Source organism: Ochotona princeps, chromosome 2 (genome assembly GCF_030435755.1).
Source record: "Ochotona princeps isolate mOchPri1 chromosome 2, mOchPri1.hap1, whole genome shotgun sequence".
In the NCBI taxonomy this organism is placed as follows: domain Eukaryota; kingdom Metazoa; phylum Chordata; class Mammalia; order Lagomorpha; family Ochotonidae; genus Ochotona; species Ochotona princeps.
In genome coordinates, this window is record NC_080833.1 from 107511609 (window position 1) to 107529825 (window position 18217).

The 18217-nt window shown below is 60.7% G+C and overlaps 1 protein-coding gene across 1 annotated transcript in view; it reads left to right on the plus strand.

Moving 5' to 3' along the window:
- FLG (filaggrin) overlaps positions 1-17581 on the plus strand; it is a 49105-nt gene extending 31524 nt beyond the window's left edge. The window contains 3 exon segments of the mRNA XM_058655690.1: positions 369-15204; positions 15671-15735; positions 17540-17581. Of these exon segments, the coding sequence (XP_058511673.1) occupies positions 369-15204; positions 15671-15735; positions 17540-17581 (14943 nt within the window).
- Positions 17582-18217: the final 636 nt, after the last annotated feature.

An 18217-nucleotide genomic window follows, 5' to 3' on the forward strand; every position in this document is an offset into this window, starting at 1 on the left:
TTGAGATCATACTTAACAGCTTTGTATATATACCAGCTTAAAAATATTAACTATTAATATGCAATGACAAATAAAAGAACATGAGCTAGACAATTATTATATTCTTCTCAATATAAATCTAAGAGAATATAATTAAAGATTACCAAATTGTGGATCCTGAAAACATTTTGTTTAAATAAACGTAGCTAATAAAAAAGGCATAATATGGGATCAAAACTTCACAATGATAGTTGGAAAGAAGGAGCAAAAAACATCGCAGAAAGAAAAAAAAAATCACTCTTTTGCCAACAATGTTGACAAACCACAGCTAAAGTTAAGTTAAACTCATGATGAAGTGGGTGCATCTGATTCAATCTCTATTTGTGCAGAACCCAGATGACCCAGATACTGCTGATGTATTCATGGAAATCCTGGATGTAGACCACAATGACAAAATAGATTTCACAGAGTTTTTACTGATGATATTCAAGTTGGCGCAAGCTTATTACCAGTCCACCAAGAAGCAGAACTTCCACACATCAGAGCGAAAGCACAGAAAGCAGAGTCACAGAAATGAAGAAAAAGGGCATGAGACAGAGGAAGAATATAGAAGATCCACAAAGGAACACGGAAGAGTTAGGGGAAGAAAGAATAGGGAAAGATCAAACACCCCAACAGAAAGAGGAAAAAAGAGACATGGGTCAACCTCAAGAGGACAAGGGAAAGGAGATGACACAACCACACATGGAGAAACAGAAGGATACAGAAGAAAACATCATGATGAAACGGGAAAGCAAAGCAAGCGATCTACCTGCAGGGAAAACAGAAGAAAGAATCACAAAACAAACACAAGAGGACATACAAAACAAGAAACAGAAGAAGATGAAATCTACTTTGACCAGGAAATACAATACTATCCAAAATGCGAGGAAAATCAATATGATGATAGATACTATGTGAAGGAAAATGATGAAGAATCAATAACACAAACAGCAAGTAACAGAGGACAACAACAAAATCACCATGAAGTGTCAGGAGATGAAGTTACACATGTAGAAAACAGGGTAGATCAATCTGCAAGGGGAAGAGGAAGACACCAGAGAACCAGATCCGGTCAGGCCAGCGACAGCGAAGGCCATTCTGAAGACTCGGCCAGACACACCACAGCCACCCAGGGCCGCCAGGCGTCCGGCTCCCGCAGCCAGCAGGGGCAGGGGCAGGGGCATGGCCACTCAGCTGACAGCTCCCGGCACACGGGGCAGCAGCACCAGCAGCAGCAGGGACAGGCGTCCAGACACAGGCAGACCGACGTGGCCCACGGACAGGAAGGGTCCAGCAGGAGCCAAAGGCACCAACAGTCAGCAGACAGCTCCCGGCACTCAGCCACCACACAAAGGCAACCCACCAGGCAGACCAGTGCACACAGGCAGCGCGACTCCAGTGTCAGCCAGGCCAGTGACAGCGAGGGGCAGTCTGTAGACTCCGGCAGTGAGGCAGGGTCGGCCCACGGACAAGGTCGCTCTTCCTCCGGCCACAGGGAGCAGCAAGGACAGGCACAGCAAGCAGGAGGCTCCCGCTACTACCACCTCTACCAGGTCTCCCAGCACCAGCAGCCCGAGGCAGCCCACGAGCGCCAACGATCTGGCACCAGGACCGATCAGGGAGCCCGTCACCAACAGCACCAACAGCAGGGCTCCCGGCACACGCAGACCCACGAGGCTCAGGATTCTGCTCGTGGACAGCACGAGACCAGCCAGGGGCGCTCAGGCTCCAGAGGGAGACAGGGCACCCGCCACCAGCAGGCCCAGGACAGCGCCAGGCACTCCCAGTCCCCCGAGGCCCACACCTCCTCTCAGGGACACTCAGCATCCAGCAGAGGGGGCAGGCAGGGCCAGCGCCACGAGCAGTCACCAGACACCTCTGCTCACTCTGGGTCTCACCAACGGGAAGGCTCCAGCCACGCCCGAGCCCAGTCCGCCCATGGACACTCTGATGCCGCAGCCCGGGGCACACAAGGGTCCAGCCACGGACAGCACGCAGACAGCTCCAGAGCCTCAGGCTCGCGTCGTGCCCAGCCTGAAGCCTCCCACGGGCAGTCAAGGCACAGCCAGCGGGGAAGGCACGAGCAGTCTCCAGACAGCGCCACACACTCTGATGCCGAACACGGACACTCCACCTCCAGGACACAGAGACACCAGAGACCCAGCTCTGGTCAGGCCAGCGACAGCGAAGGCCATTCTGAAGACTCGGCCAGACACACCACAGCCACCCAGGGCCGCCAGGCGTCCGGCTCCCGCAGCCAGCAGGGGCAGGGGCAGGGGCATGGCCACTCGGCTGACAGCTCCCGGCACACGGGGCAGCAGCACCAGCAGCAGCAGGGACAGGCGTCCAGACACAGGCAGACCGACGTGGCCCACGGACAGGAAGGGTCCAGCAGGAGCCAGAGGCACCAACAGTCAGCAGACAGCTCCCGGCACTCAGCCACCACACAAAGGCAACCCACCAGGCAGACCAGTGCACACAGGCAGCGCGACTCCAGTGTCAGCCAGGCCAGTGACAGCGAGGGGCAGTCTGTAGACTCCGGCAGTGAGGCAGGGTCGGCCCACGGACAAGGTCGCTCTTCCTCCGGCCACAGGGAGCAGCAAGGACAGGCACAGCAAGCAGGAGGCTCCCGCTACTACCACCTCTACCAGGTCTCCCAGCACCAGCAGCCCGAGGCAGCCCACGAGCGCCAGCGATCCGGCACCAGGACCGATCAGGGAGCCCGTCACCAACAGCAACAGCAGGGCTCCCGGCACACGCAGACCCACGAGGCTCAGGATTCTGCTCGTGGACAGCACGAGACCAGCCAGGGGCGCTCAGGCTCCAGAGGGAGACAGGGCACCCGCCACCAGCAGGCCCAGGACAGCGCCAGGCACTCCCAGTCCCCCGAGGCCCACACCTCCTCTCAGGGACACTCAGCATCCAGCAGAGGAGGCAGGCAGGGCCAGCGCCACGAGCAGTCACCAGACACCTCTGCTCGCTCTGGGTCTCACCAACGGGAAGGCTCCAGCCACGCCCGAGCCCAATCCGCCCATGGACACTCTGATGCCGCAGCCCGGGGCACACAAGGGTCCAGGCACAGACAGCACGCAGACAGCTCCAGAGCCTCAGGCTCGCGTCGTGCCCAGCCTGAAGCCTCCCACGGGCAGTCAAGGCACAGCCAGCGAGGAAGGCACGAGCAGTCTCCAGACAGCGCCACACACTCTGATGCCGAACACGGACACTCCACCTCCAGGACACAGAGACACCAGAGAACCAGCTCTGGTCAGGCCAGCGACAGCGAAGGCCATTCTGAAGACTCGGCCAGACACACCACAGCCACCCAGGGCCGCCAGGCGTCCGGCTCCCGCAGCCAGCAGGGGCAGGGGCAGGGGCATGGCCACTCGGCTGACAGCTCCCGGCACACGGGGCAGCAGCACCAGCAGCAGCAGGGACAGGCGTCCAGACACAGGCAGACCGACGTGGCCCACGGACAGGAAGGGTCCAGCAGGAGCCAGAGGCACCAACAGTCAGCAGACAGCTCCCGGCACTCAGCCACCACACAAAGGCAACCCACCAGGCAGACCAGTGCACACAGGCAGCGCGACTCCAGTGTCAGCCAGGCCAGTGACAGCGAGGGGCAGTCTGTAGACTCCGGCAGTGAGGCAGGGTCGGCCCACGGACAAGGTCGCTCTTCCTCCGGCCACAGGGAGCAGCAAGGACAGGCACAGCAAGCAGGAGGCTCCCGCTACTACCACCTCTACCAGGTCTCCCAGCACCAGCAGCCCGAGGCAGCCCACGAGCGCCAGCGATCCGGCACCAGGACCGATCAGGGAGCCCGTCACCAACAGCACCAACAGCAGGGCTCCCGGCACACGCAGACCCACGAGGCTCAGGATTCTGCTCGTGGACAGCACGAGACCAGCCAGGGGCGCTCAGGCTCCAGAGGGAGACAGGGCACCCGCCACCAGCAGGCCCAGGACAGCGCCAGGCACTCCCAGTCCCCCGAGGCCCACACCTCCTCTCAGGGACACTCAGCATCCAGCAGAGGGGGCAGGCAGGGCCAGCGCCACGAGCAGTCACCAGACACCTCTGCTCACTCTGGGTCTCACCAACGGGAAGGCTCCAGCCACGCCCGAGCCCAGTCCGCCCATGGACACTCTGATGCCGCAGCCCGGGGCACACAAGGGTCCAGCCACGGACAGCACGCAGACAGCTCCAGAGCCTCAGGCTCGCGTCGTGCCCAGCCTGAAGCCTCCCACGGGCAGTCAAGGCACAGCCAGCGGGGAAGGCACGAGCAGTCTCCAGACAGCGCCACACACTCTGATGCCGAACACGGACACTCCACCTCCAGGACACAGAGACACCAGAGACCCAGCTCTGGTCAGGCCAGCGACAGCGAAGGCCATTCTGAAGACTCGGCCAGACACACCACAGCCACCCAGGGCCGCCAGGCGTCCGGCTCCCACAGCCAGCAGGGGCAGGGGCAGGGGCATGGCCACTCGGCTGACAGCTCCCGGCACACGGGGCAGCAGCACCAGCAGCAGCAGGGACAGGCGTCCAGACACAGGCAGACCGACGTGGCCCACGGACAGGAAGGGTCCAGCAGGAGCCAGAGGCACCAACAGTCAGCAGACAGCTCCCGGCACTCAGCCACCACACAAAGGCAACCCACCAGGCAGACCAGTGCACACAGGCAGCGCGACTCCAGTGTCAGCCAGGCCAGTGACAGCGAGGGGCAGTCTGTAGACTCCGGCAGTGAGGCAGGGTCGGCCCACGGACAAGGTCGCTCTTCCTCCGGCCACAGGGAGCAGCAAGGACAGGCACAGCAAGCAGGAGGCTCCCGCTACTACCACCTCTACCAGGTCTCCCAGCACCAGCAGCCCGAGGCAGCCCACGAGCGCCAGCGATCCGGCACCAGGACCGATCAGGGAGCCCGTCACCAACAGCAACAGCAGGGCTCCCGGCACACGCAGACCCACGAGGCTCAGGATTCTGCTCGTGGACAGCACGAGACCAGCCAGGGGCGCTCAGGCTCCAGAGGGAGACAGGGCACCCGCCACCAGCAGGCCCAGGACAGCGCCAGGCACTCCCAGTCCCCCGAGGCCCACACCTCCTCTCAGGGACACTCAGCATCCAGCAGAGGAGGCAGGCAGGGCCAGCGCCACGAGCAGTCACCAGACACCTCTGCTCGCTCTGGGTCTCACCAACGGGAAGGCTCCAGCCACGCCCGAGCCCAGTCCGCCCATGGACACTCTGATGCCGCAGCCCGGGGCACACAAGGGTCCAGGCACAGACAGCACGCAGACAGCTCCAGAGCCTCAGGCTCGCGTCGTGCCCAGCCTGAAGCCTCCCACGGGCAGTCAAGGCACAGCCAGCGAGGAAGGCACGAGCAGTCTCCAGACAGCGCCACACACTCTGATGCCGAACACGGACACTCCACCTCCAGGACACAGAGACACCAGAGACCCAGCTCTGGTCAGGCCAGCGACAGCGAAGGCCATTCTGAAGACTCGGCCAGACACACCACAGCCACCCAGGGCCGCCAGGCGTCCGGCTCCCGCAGCCAGCAGGGGCAGGGGCAGGGGCATGGCCACTCGGCTGACAGCTCCCGGCACACGGGGCAGCAGCACCAGCAGCAGCAGGGACAGGCGTCCAGACACAGGCAGACCGACGTGGCCCACGGACAGGAAGGGTCCAGCAGGAGCCAGAGGCACCAACAGTCAGCAGACAGCTCCCGGCACTCAGCCACCACACAAAGGCAACCCACCAGGCAGACCAGTGCACACAGGCAGCGCGACTCCAGTGTCAGCCAGGCCAGTGACAGCGAGGGGCAGTCTGTAGACTCCGGCAGTGAGGCAGGGTCGGCCCACGGACAAGGTCGCTCTTCCTCCGGCCACAGGGAGCAGCAAGGACAGGCACAGCAAGCAGGAGGCTCCCGCTACTACCACCTCTACCAGGTCTCCCAGCACCAGCAGCCCGAGGCAGCCCACGAGCGCCAGCGATCCGGCACCAGGACCGATCAGGGAGCCCGTCACCAACAGCAACAGCAGGGCTCCCGGCACACGCAGACCCAAGAGGCTCAGGATTCTGCTCGTGGACAGCACGAGACCAGCCAGGGGCGCTCAGGCTCCAGAGGGAGACAGGGCACCCGCCACCAGCAGGCCCAGGACAGCGCCAGGCACTCCCAGTCCCCCGAGGCCCACACCTCCTCTCAGGGACACTCAGCATCCAGCAGAGGAGGCAGGCAGGGCCAGCGCCACGAGCAGTCACCAGACACCTCTGCTCACTCTGGGTCTCACCAACGGGAAGGCTCCAGCCACGCCCGAGCCCAGTCCGCCCATGGACACTCTGATGCCGCAGCCCGGGGCACACAAGGGTCCAGCCACAGACAGCACGCAGACAGCTCCAGAGCCTCAGGCTCGCGTCGTGCCCAGCCTGAAGCCTCCCACGGGCAGTCAAGGCACAGCCAGCGAGGAAGGCACGAGCAGTCTCCAGACAGCGCCACACACTCTGATGCCGAACACGGACACTCCACCTCCAGGACACAGAGACACCAGAGACCCAGCTCTGGTCAGGCCAGCGACAGCGAAGGCCATTCTGAAGACTCGGCCAGACACACCACAGCCACCCAGGGCCGCCAGGCGTCCGGCTCCCACAGCCAGCAGGGGCAGGGGCAGGGGCAGGGGCAGGGGCATGGCCACTCGGCTGACAGCTCCCGGCACACGGGGCAGCAGCACCAGCAGCAGCAGGGACAGGCGTCCAGACACAGGCAGACCGACGTGGCCCACGGACAGGAAGGGTCCAGCAGGAGCCAGAGGCACCAACAGTCAGCAGACAGCTCCCGGCACTCAGCCACCACACAAAGGCAACCCACCAGGCAGACCAGTGCACACAGGCAGCGCGACTCCAGTGTCAGCCAGGCCAGTGACAGCGAGGGGCAGTCTGTAGACTCCGGCAGTGAGGCAGGGTCGGCCCACGGACAAGGTCGCTCTTCCTCCGGCCACAGGGAGCAGCAAGGACAGGCACAGCAAGCAGGAGGCTCCCGCTACTACCACCTCTACCAGGTCTCCCAGCACCAGCAGCCCGAGGCAGCCCACGAGCGCCAGCGATCCGGCACCAGGACCGATCAGGGAGCCCGTCACCAACAGCAACAACAGCAGGGCTCCCGGCACACGCAGACCCACGAGGCTCAGGATTCTGCTCGTGGACAGCACGAGACCAGCCAGGGGCGCTCAGGCTCCAGAGGGAGACAGGGCACCCGCCACCAGCAGGCCCAGGACAGCGCCAGGCACTCCCAGTCCCCCGAGGCCCACACCTCCTCTCAGGGACACTCAGCATCCAGCAGAGGAGGCAGGCAGGGCCAGCGCCACGAGCAGTCACCAGACACCTCTGCTCGCTCTGGGTCTCACCAACGGGAAGGCTCCAGCCACGCCCGAGCCCAGTCCGCCCATGGACACTCTGATGCCGCAGCCCGGGGCACACAAGGGTCCAGCCACAGACAGCACGCAGACAGCTCCAGAGCCTCAGGCTCGCGTCGTGCCCAGCCTGAAGCCTCCCACGGGCAGTCAAGGCACAGCCAGCGGGAAAGGCACGAGCAGTCTCCAGACAGCGCCACACACTCTGATGCCGAACACGGACACTCCACCTCCAGGACACAGAGACACCAGAGACCCAGCTCTGGTCAGGCCAGCGACAGCGAAGGCCATTCTGAAGACTCGGCCAGACACACCACAGCCACCCAGGGCCGCCAGGCGTCCGGCTCCCGCAGCCAGCAGGGGCAGGGGCAGGGGCAGGGGCATGGCCACTCGGCTGACAGCTCCCGGCACACGGGGCAGCAGCACCAGCAGCAGCAGGGACAGGCGTCCAGACACAGGCAGACCGACGTGGCCCACGGACAGGAAGGGTCCAGCAGGAGCCAGAGGCACCAACAGTCAGCAGACAGCTCCCGGCACTCAGCCACCACACAAAGGCAACCCACCAGGCAGACCAGTGCACACAGGCAGCACGACTCCAGTGTCAGCCAGGCCAGTGACAGCGAGGGGCAGTCTGTAGACTCCGGCAGTGAGGCAGGGTCGGCCCACGGACAAGGTCGCTCTTCCTCCGGCCACAGGGAGCAGCAAGGACAGGCACAGCAAGCAGGAGGCTCCCGCTACTACCACCTCTACCAGGTCTCCCAGCACCAGCAGCCCGAGGCAGCCCACGAGCGCCAGCGATCCGGCACCAGGACCGATCAGGGAGCCCATCACCAACAGCAACAGCAGGGCTCCCGGCACACGCAGACCCACGAGGCTCAGGATTCTGCTCGTGGACAGCACGAGACCAGCCAGGGGCGCTCAGGCTCCAGAGGGAGACAGGGCACCCGCCACCAGCAGGCCCAGGACAGCGCCAGGCACTCCCAGTCCCCCGAGGCCCACACCTCCTCTCAGGGACACTCAGCATCCAGCAGAGGAGGCAGGCAGGGCCAGCGCCACGAGCAGTCACCAGACACCTCTGCTCGCTCTGGGTCTCACCAACGGGAAGGCTCCAGCCACGCCCGAGCCCAGTCCGCCCATGGACACTCTGATGCCGCAGCCCGGGGCACACAAGGGTCCAGCCACAGACAGCACGCAGACAGCTCCAGAGCCTCAGGCTCGCGTCGTGCCCAGCCTGAAGCCTCCCACGGGCAGTCAAGGCACAGCCAGCGAGGAAGGCACGAGCAGTCTCCAGACAGCGCCACACACTCTGATGCCGAACACGGACACTCCACCTCCAGGACACAGAGACACCAGAGACCCAGCTCTGGTCAGGCCAGCGACAGCGAAGGCCATTCTGAAGACTCGGCCAGACACACCACAGCCACCCAGGGCCGCCAGGCGTCCGGCTCCCGCAGCCAGCAGGGGCAGGGGCAGGGGCAGGGGCAGGGGCATGGCCACTCGGCTGACAGCTCCCGGCACACGGGGCAGCAGCACCAGCAGCAGCAGGGACAGGCGTCCAGACACAGGCAGACCGACGTGGCCCACGGACAGGAAGGGTCCAGCAGGAGCCAGAGGCACCAACAGTCAGCAGACAGCTCCCGGCACTCAGCCACCACACAAAGGCAACCCACCAGGCAGACCAGTGCACACAGGCAGCGCGACTCCAGTGTCAGCCAGGCCAGTGACAGCGAGGGGCAGTCTGTAGACTCCGGCAGTGAGGCAGGGTCGGCCCACGGACAAGGTCGCTCTTCCTCCGGCCACAGGGAGCAGCAAGGACAGGCACAGCAAGCAGGAGGCTCCCGCTACTACCACCTCTACCAGGTCTCCCAGCACCAGCAGCCCGAGGCAGCCCACGAGCGCCAGCGATCCGGCACCAGGACCGATCAGGGAGCCCGTCACCAACAGCAACAGCAGGGCTCCCGGCACACGCAGACCCAAGAGGCTCAGGATTCTGCTCGTGGACAGCACGAGACCAGCCAGGGGCGCTCAGGCTCCAGAGGGAGACAGGGCACCCGCCACCAGCAGGCCCAGGACAGCGCCAGGCACTCCCAGTCCCCCGAGGCCCACACCTCCTCTCAGGGACACTCAGCATCCAGCAGAGGAGGCAGGCAGGGCCAGCGCCACGAGCAGTCACCAGACACCTCTGCTCACTCTGGGTCTCACCAACGGGAAGGCTCCAGCCACGCCCGAGCCCAGTCCGCCCATGGACACTCTGATGCCGCAGCCCGGGGCACACAAGGGTCCAGCCACAGACAGCACGCAGACAGCTCCAGAGCCTCAGGCTCGCGTCGTGCCCAGCCTGAAGCCTCCCACGGGCAGTCAAGGCACAGCCAGCGAGGAAGGCACGAGCAGTCTCCAGACAGCGCCACACACTCTGATGCCGAACACGGACACTCCACCTCCAGGACACAGAGACACCAGAGACCCAGCTCTGGTCAGGCCAGCGACAGCGAAGGCCATTCTGAAGACTCGGCCAGACACACCACAGCCACCCAGGGCCGCCAGGCGTCCGGCTCCCACAGCCAGCAGGGGCAGGGGCAGGGGCAGGGGCAGGGGCATGGCCACTCGGCTGACAGCTCCCGGCACACGGGGCAGCAGCACCAGCAGCAGCAGGGACAGGCGTCCAGACACAGGCAGACCGACGTGGCCCACGGACAGGAAGGGTCCAGCAGGAGCCAGAGGCACCAACAGTCAGCAGACAGCTCCCGGCACTCAGCCACCACACAAAGGCAACCCACCAGGCAGACCAGTGCACACAGGCAGCGCGACTCCAGTGTCAGCCAGGCCAGTGACAGCGAGGGGCAGTCTGTAGACTCCGGCAGTGAGGCAGGGTCGGCCCACGGACAAGGTCGCTCTTCCTCCGGCCACAGGGAGCAGCAAGGACAGGCACAGCAAGCAGGAGGCTCCCGCTACTACCACCTCTACCAGGTCTCCCAGCACCAGCAGCCCGAGGCAGCCCACGAGCGCCAGCGATCCGGCACCAGGACCGATCAGGGAGCCCGTCACCAACAGCAACAACAGCAGGGCTCCCGGCACACGCAGACCCACGAGGCTCAGGATTCTGCTCGTGGACAGCACGAGACCAGCCAGGGGCGCTCAGGCTCCAGAGGGAGACAGGGCACCCGCCACCAGCAGGCCCAGGACAGCGCCAGGCACTCCCAGTCCCCCGAGGCCCACACCTCCTCTCAGGGACACTCAGCATCCAGCAGAGGAGGCAGGCAGGGCCAGCGCCACGAGCAGTCACCAGACACCTCTGCTCGCTCTGGGTCTCACCAACGGGAAGGCTCCAGCCACGCCCGAGCCCAGTCCGCCCATGGACACTCTGATGCCGCAGCCCGGGGCACACAAGGGTCCAGCCACAGACAGCACGCAGACAGCTCCAGAGCCTCAGGCTCGCGTCGTGCCCAGCCTGAAGCCTCCCACGGGCAGTCAAGGCACAGCCAGCGAGGAAGGCACGAGCAGTCTCCAGACAGCGCCACACACTCTGATGCCGAACACGGACACTCCACCTCCAGGACACAGAGACACCAGAGACCCAGCTCTGGTCAGGCCAGCGACAGCGAAGGCCATTCTGAAGACTCGGCCAGACACACCACAGCCACCCAGGGCCGCCAGGCGTCCGGCTCCCGCAGCCAGCAGGGGCAGGGGCAGGGGCAGGGGCATGGCCACTCGGCTGACAGCTCCCGGCACACGGGGCAGCAGCACCAGCAGCAGCAGGGACAGGCGTCCAGACACAGGCAGACCGACGTGGCCCACGGACAGGAAGGGTCCAGCAGGAGCCAGAGGCACCAACAGTCAGCAGACAGCTCCCGGCACTCAGCCACCACACAAAGGCAACCCACCAGGCAGACCAGTGCACACAGGCAGCACGACTCCAGTGTCAGCCAGGCCAGTGACAGCGAGGGGCAGTCTGTAGACTCCGGCAGTGAGGCAGGGTCGGCCCACGGACAAGGTCGCTCTTCCTCCGGCCACAGGGAGCAGCAAGGACAGGCACAGCAAGCAGGAGGCTCCCGCTACTACCACCTCTACCAGGTCTCCCAGCACCAGCAGCCCGAGGCAGCCCACGAGCGCCAGCGATCCGGCACCAGGACCGATCAGGGAGCCCATCACCAACAGCAACAGCAGGGCTCCCGGCACACGCAGACCCACGAGGCTCAGGATTCTGCTCGTGGACAGCACGAGACCAGCCAGGGGCGCTCAGGCTCCAGAGGGAGACAGGGCACCCGCCACCAGCAGGCCCAGGACAGCGCCAGGCACTCCCAGTCCCCCGAGGCCCACACCTCCTCTCAGGGACACTCAGCATCCAGCAGAGGAGGCAGGCAGGGCCAGCGCCACGAGCAGTCACCAGACACCTCTGCTCGCTCTGGGTCTCACCAACGGGAAGGCTCCAGCCACGCCCGAGCCCAGTCCGCCCATGGACACTCTGATGCCGCAGCCCGGGGCACACAAGGGTCCAGCCACAGACAGCACGCAGACAGCTCCAGAGCCTCAGGCTCGCGTCGTGCCCAGCCTGAAGCCTCCCACGGGCAGTCAAGGCACAGCCAGCGAGGAAGGCACGAGCAGTCTCCAGACAGCGCCACACACTCTGATGCCGAACACGGACACTCCACCTCCAGGACACAGAGACACCAGAGACCCAGCTCTGGTCAGGCCAGCGACAGCGAAGGCCATTCTGAAGACTCGGCCAGACACACCACAGCCACCCAGGGCCGCCAGGCGTCCGGCTCCCGCAGCCAGCAGGGGCAGGGGCAGGGGCAGGGGCAGGGGCATGGCCACTCGGCTGACAGCTCCCGGCACACGGGGCAGCAGCACCAGCAGCAGCAGGGACAGGCGTCCAGACACAGGCAGACCGACGTGGCCCACGGACAGGAAGGGTCCAGCAGGAGCCAGAGGCACCAACAGTCAGCAGACAGCTCCCGGCACTCAGCCACCACACAAAGGCAACCCACCAGGCAGACCAGTGCACACAGGCAGCGCGACTCCAGTGTCAGCCAGGCCAGTGACAGCGAGGGGCAGTCTGTAGACTCCGGCAGTGAGGCAGGGTCGGCCCACGGACAAGGTCGCTCTTCCTCCGGCCACAGGGAGCAGCAAGGACAGGCACAGCAAGCAGGAGGCTCCCGCTACTACCACCTCTACCAGGTCTCCCAGCACCAGCAGCCCGAGGCAGCCCACGAGCGCCAGCGATCCGGCACCAGGACCGATCAGGGAGCCCGTCACCAACAGCAACAACAGCAGGGCTCCCGGCACACGCAGACCCACGAGGCTCAGGATTCTGCTCGTGGACAGCACGAGACCAGCCAGGGGCGCTCAGGCTCCAGAGGGAGACAGGGCACCCGCCACCAGCAGGCCCAGGACAGCGCCAGGCACTCCCAGTCCCCCGAGGCCCACACCTCCTCTCAGGGACACTCAGCATCCAGCAGAGGAGGCAGGCAGGGCCAGCGCCACGAGCAGTCACCAGACACCTCTGCTCGCTCTGGGTCTCACCAACGGGAAGGCTCCAGCCATGCCCGAGCCCAGTCCGCCCATGGACACTCTGATGCCGCAGCCCGGGGCACACAAGGGTCCAGCCACAGACAGCACGCAGACAGCTCCAGAGCCTCAGGCTCGCGTCGTGCCCAGCCTGAAGCCTCCCACGGGCAGTCAAGGCACAGCCAGCGGGGAAGGCACGAGCAGTCTCCAGACAGCGCCACACACTCTGATGCCGAACACGGACACTCCACCTCCAGGACACAGAGACACCAGAGACCCAGCTCTGGTCAGGCCAGCGACAGCGAAGGCCATTCTGAAGACTCGGCCAGACACACCACAGCCACCCAGGGCCGCCAGGCGTCCGGCTCCCGCAGCCAGCAGGGGCAGGGGCAGGGGCAGGGGCATGGCCACTCGGCTGACAGCTCCCGGCACACGGGGCAGCAGCACCAGCAGCAGCAGGGACAGGCGTCCAGACACAGGCAGACCGACGTGGCCCACGGACAGGAAGGGTCCAGCAGGAGCCAGAGGCACCAACAGTCAGCAGACAGCTCCCGGCACTCAGCCACCACACAAAGGCAACCCACCAGGCAGACCAGTGCACACAGGCAGCGCGACTCCAGTGTCAGCCAGGCCAGTGACAGCGAGGGGCAGTCTGTAGACTCCGGCAGTGAGGCAGGGTCGGCCCACGGACAAGGTCGCTCTTCCTCCGGCCACAGGGAGCAGCAAGGACAGGCACAGCAAGCAGGAGGCTCCCGCTACTACCACCTCTACCAGGTCTCCCAGCACCAGCAGCCCGAGGCAGCCCACGAGCGCCAGCGATCCGGCACCAGGACCGATCAGGGAGCCCATCACCAACAGCAACAGCAGGGCTCCCGGCACACGCAGACCCACGAGGCTCAGGATTCTGCTCGTGGACAGCACGAGACCAGCCAGGGGCGCTCAGGCTCCAGAGGGAGACAGGGCACCCGCCACCAGCAGGCCCAGGACAGCGCCAGGCACTCCCAGTCCCCCGAGGCCCACACCTCCTCTCAGGGACACTCAGCATCCAGCAGAGGAGGCAGGCAGGGCCAGCGCCACGAGCAGTCACCAGACACCTCTGCTCGCTCTGGGTCTCACCAACGGGAAGGCTCCAGCCACGCCCGAGCCCAGTCCGCCCATGGACACTCTGATGCCGCAGCCCGGGGCACACAAGGGTCCAGCCACAGACAGCACGCAGACAGCTCCAGAGCCTCAGGCTCGCGTCGTGCCCAGCCTGAAGCCTCCCACGGGCAGTCAAGGCACAGCCAGCGGGGAAGGCACGAGCAGTCTCCAGACAGCGCCACACACTCTGATGCCGAACACGGACACTCCACCTCCAGGACACAGAGACACCAGAGACCCAGCTCTGGTCAGGCCAGCGACAGCGAAGGCCATTCTGAAGACTCGGCCAGACACACCACAGCCACCCAGGGCCGCCAGGCGTCCGGCTCCCGCAGCCAGCAGGGGCAGGGGCAGGGGCAGGGGCATGGCCACTCGGCTGACAGCTCCCGGCACACGGGGCAGCAGCACCAGCAGCAGCAGGGACAGGCGTCCAGACACAGGCAGACCGACGTGGCCCACGGACAGGAAGGGTCCAGCAGGAGCCAGAGGCACCAACAGTCAGCAGACAGCTCCCGGCACTCAGCCACCACACAAAGGCAACCCACCAGGCAGACCAGTGCACACAGGCAGCGCGACTCCAGTGTCAGCCAGGCCAGTGACAGCGAGGGGCAGTCTGTAGACTCCGGCAGTGAGGCAGGGTCGGCCCACGGACAAGGTCGCTCTTCCTCCGGCCACAGGGAGCAGCAAGGACAGGCACAGCAAGCAGGAGGCTCCCGCTACTACCACCTCTACCAGGTCTCCCAGCACCAGCAGCCCGAGGCAGCCCACGAGCGCCAGCGATCCGGCACCAGGACCGATCAGGGAGCCCATCACCAACAGCAACAGCAGGGCTCCCGGCACACGCAGACCCACGAGGCTCAGGATTCTGCTCGTGGACAGCACGAGACCAGCCAGGGGCGCTCAGGCTCCAGAGGGAGACAGGGCACCCGCCACCAGCAGGCCCAGGACAGCGCCAGGCACTCCCAGTCCCCCGAGGCCCACACCTCCTCTCAGGGACACTCAGCATCCAGCAGAGGAGGCAGGCAGGGCCAGCGCCACGAGCAGTCACCAGACACCTCTGCTCGCTCTGGGTCCCATCACCCTCATACATCTCCCCATGAAAGCTCAGCCTCTGCCCATCACAGGTCAGATTCCAGAGGTGAGCACACTCCTGGTTATCATCTCTCCCGGTCAGGAAATAACCCTAGGCAGTCAGGAGCTCGTCACCCACCAAAACCCACTGGTAATGACAGTTCCAGTCCCTCACAATCACATGCACGGGGGCAATCCTCCTCTGGAACCAGAGGGAACAGACAGCAGGGATCTAGCGTGCGTCAAGACAGCGATAGTGAGGCACACATAGAAGGTTCAGGGAGACATTCCAGGCCCACTTCCAGGGATAAGCATGCACCTACCCCTGATTCTGCAAGTGATGACTCAGGAAACTCCAGCTCTCATCATGGTGAAGTCGCTCATCACGCACAGCCTGACTCCCATTCTGGTAGCCGGCATCCACATGAGGGTTCTGATTCTCCTCATGATTCTAAATATTCCTACAGTGTCCAGTCATCCAGGAATCACCAATTTCCTGGGGTTAACAATTTTCATTCTGTGATTTCTGATAGGCCCATGTATGGATCTAGCCTTGGCTGGAGACATGGAAGCTATGGGAGTGCAGATTATGAATATGGTCAGTCATGGTTTGGACATTCTCCACACGGAAGTGTCATTCAGAATGCCAGGCCAGTGGCAATCAGTACTCGGTCTGTGCATAGAGTAGCATCTGGATTTGCAGGAGAGTGTGGGAGATACAATAACATTAGCAGTAATAGGCACTCAGGAATATATGGTCAATCTGGGAACATATCAAAGCAGTTAGGGTTTGGAGAGTCACAAAGATACTATTACTAGCAGTGAGAAACTAATGGGAAAAAAAAATTAACCCAAGGAGTACCTGAACTAATCAAGAATACAGCTTTAAGACTATATAGTCTACATAGTTCTTTTTGGAAGGTTGCCTTTTTCTATCACTTACTTATAATCTTTCATTGGCTTGGTGCTAGTTTCTTTTTATTCTCTTGTGATCTTTAAACTTTATTCTGGAAACATTGAAGGGAAGTAAGAAATCTCATTAACATCTAAATTTGGAATGCTCTGAGAGATTGGGGTTCGTAGTAGGATTTTCTTTTTTAGGGTTTAAATTTTAGATCTATTGTGAAAGATGTTATTGGAGTCTAAAAAGATAAGATCATTCTTCTGTAGGACACATCTGCTGTATTAAGCATATCTGCCTCTTTTATCTTGGCAGTAAATCTGTATTATTCTGAATTCATTAATACTCACTTTGGGCATATAAATTTGAAAAATGGATACTGTATGAAAAATTTAAAATAAACAACTCATCATATAACATAGTTTGTCTCTTCTCTGCTTACTTCTCATAGACTCTAAGACTATTTTCTCAATTGCCAGAATTAAATCTTTTTCATGTATCAGTGGAAAGATACTGATTATATTGAAATATGTCACATTTAAATGTAATAAATGATAAATGAAAAAAATTAACCAAATCCTATATATTTATCCAACACAATCACTGTCCCACATACTCACCTTTAGCAGTTAAAGGTCTTTTTTTCATTCATATATATCACCATCATTATTATAATGTTAAAAATACCAACCTCACTGGCTACTAGCTATATGAAGTCAAAACCAGGTAGCAAAACTTTACCTCTGGTAAAGACATGAGATGTCTTCCAACAGAGAATGAGGGAATGAGAAAGTTGTTTGAAATACCCTATTAGAGGAAATGCCTTAATGAAAATGCCCTTGTTCCCTGAAAGAAAAATAAATGTACCCTTATGCTTTTGGTAAGTACAGAAAGAGCAGAGGTCATGCAAACAGTAAGAATATCAGCATACTTCTTCCATTAAAAGGAATACCTTCTGTGACAATCATGCCCAATGTTTCCTTTCCTAAGTTTTTTTATTTTCAGATGAGTCTATCATAAAAAGAATACAGCCCAAAACTGCAATTAGATTTCAGTTCTCCAAACTCTGAACAGTTTAATGGTTTTATAAAAGCTGCCTTAGTTGAACTTTCTCTTGAATAAAATAAGCTAACATTAAATTATTGCCAAAATTTAAAAGATCCCCCAAAGAACCAGTGAGTGAAAAGATACAGGCAAGCTTATCTAATATTCTCAGACATCATAATGTGTATATGTGCTCTACACAAGTCACTTGAGGGAGATACTTCCCTCCGATCTCCCCTCCTTCTCTAAGTAATTCTCACAGCAATTCTCAAAGCACTATCTCCAAATACCCCCTACAAAGCTTCTAACTCCATCAGGTTCCAAACCTGCATCTCGCTGAACTACTGAAGACAAACACAGGAGAAAGCCTCTGTCCACTTCCGTGACAATCTTCGCCACCTTGTCCCCAGTCTCATAATCTGCTGATGTCATTAACTATCACTGCCTGTCTCTAAAGGAGTCGGATCGCGCTAACAGGATGAAAAATAAGAATCCATAATGAAGAAATAGTACACTTGGCCTAACTAGAGATAATGACAGAAAAATATCGACAGACATTACAATAGAGGTAGCCAGAAATGTGTACTCTACAACTGGAAAATTATGACTAGAAGCCATAAATGGCTAAAATTGTTTTCTCTTGTGTCTCTGCTTGCTCAAGGGCAGAATTATCAGGCACTATTTTTTATTAGTTGACAACAAATTGGTTTACCCAAAAAGATACAAACAAGTCTTATGGGAACATATCTTTTTCTCTGATCATTCCTTCACACACACACACACACACACACACACACACAAAAGTTTTTGTTCCCAATTCAGTCAAACAACACTCCTGCAAGGAAATCAACAATTTTAACATATAATAAGTAATTATTTCTAAGTTTATGCTTAGCTGGAGCACAATTAAGGGATAGATTCTGTCATTCCTTTTCTCCCTTCATCACACACAGTGTTCTCCAACATGTATCAGCCCATGTCAACTTCAGCAGCAAAAGAATACACAGCACTGGACTAGAGAGATGAGGAAGATCAGCTCAAGTGCAGCATTCACAATCAGGCTGTGCCTACATCTTTGTAGTCTCCTGTGGCACAGCTTGCTAGTCCACAGCCATTTGCGTAGCTGGTCTGCAAA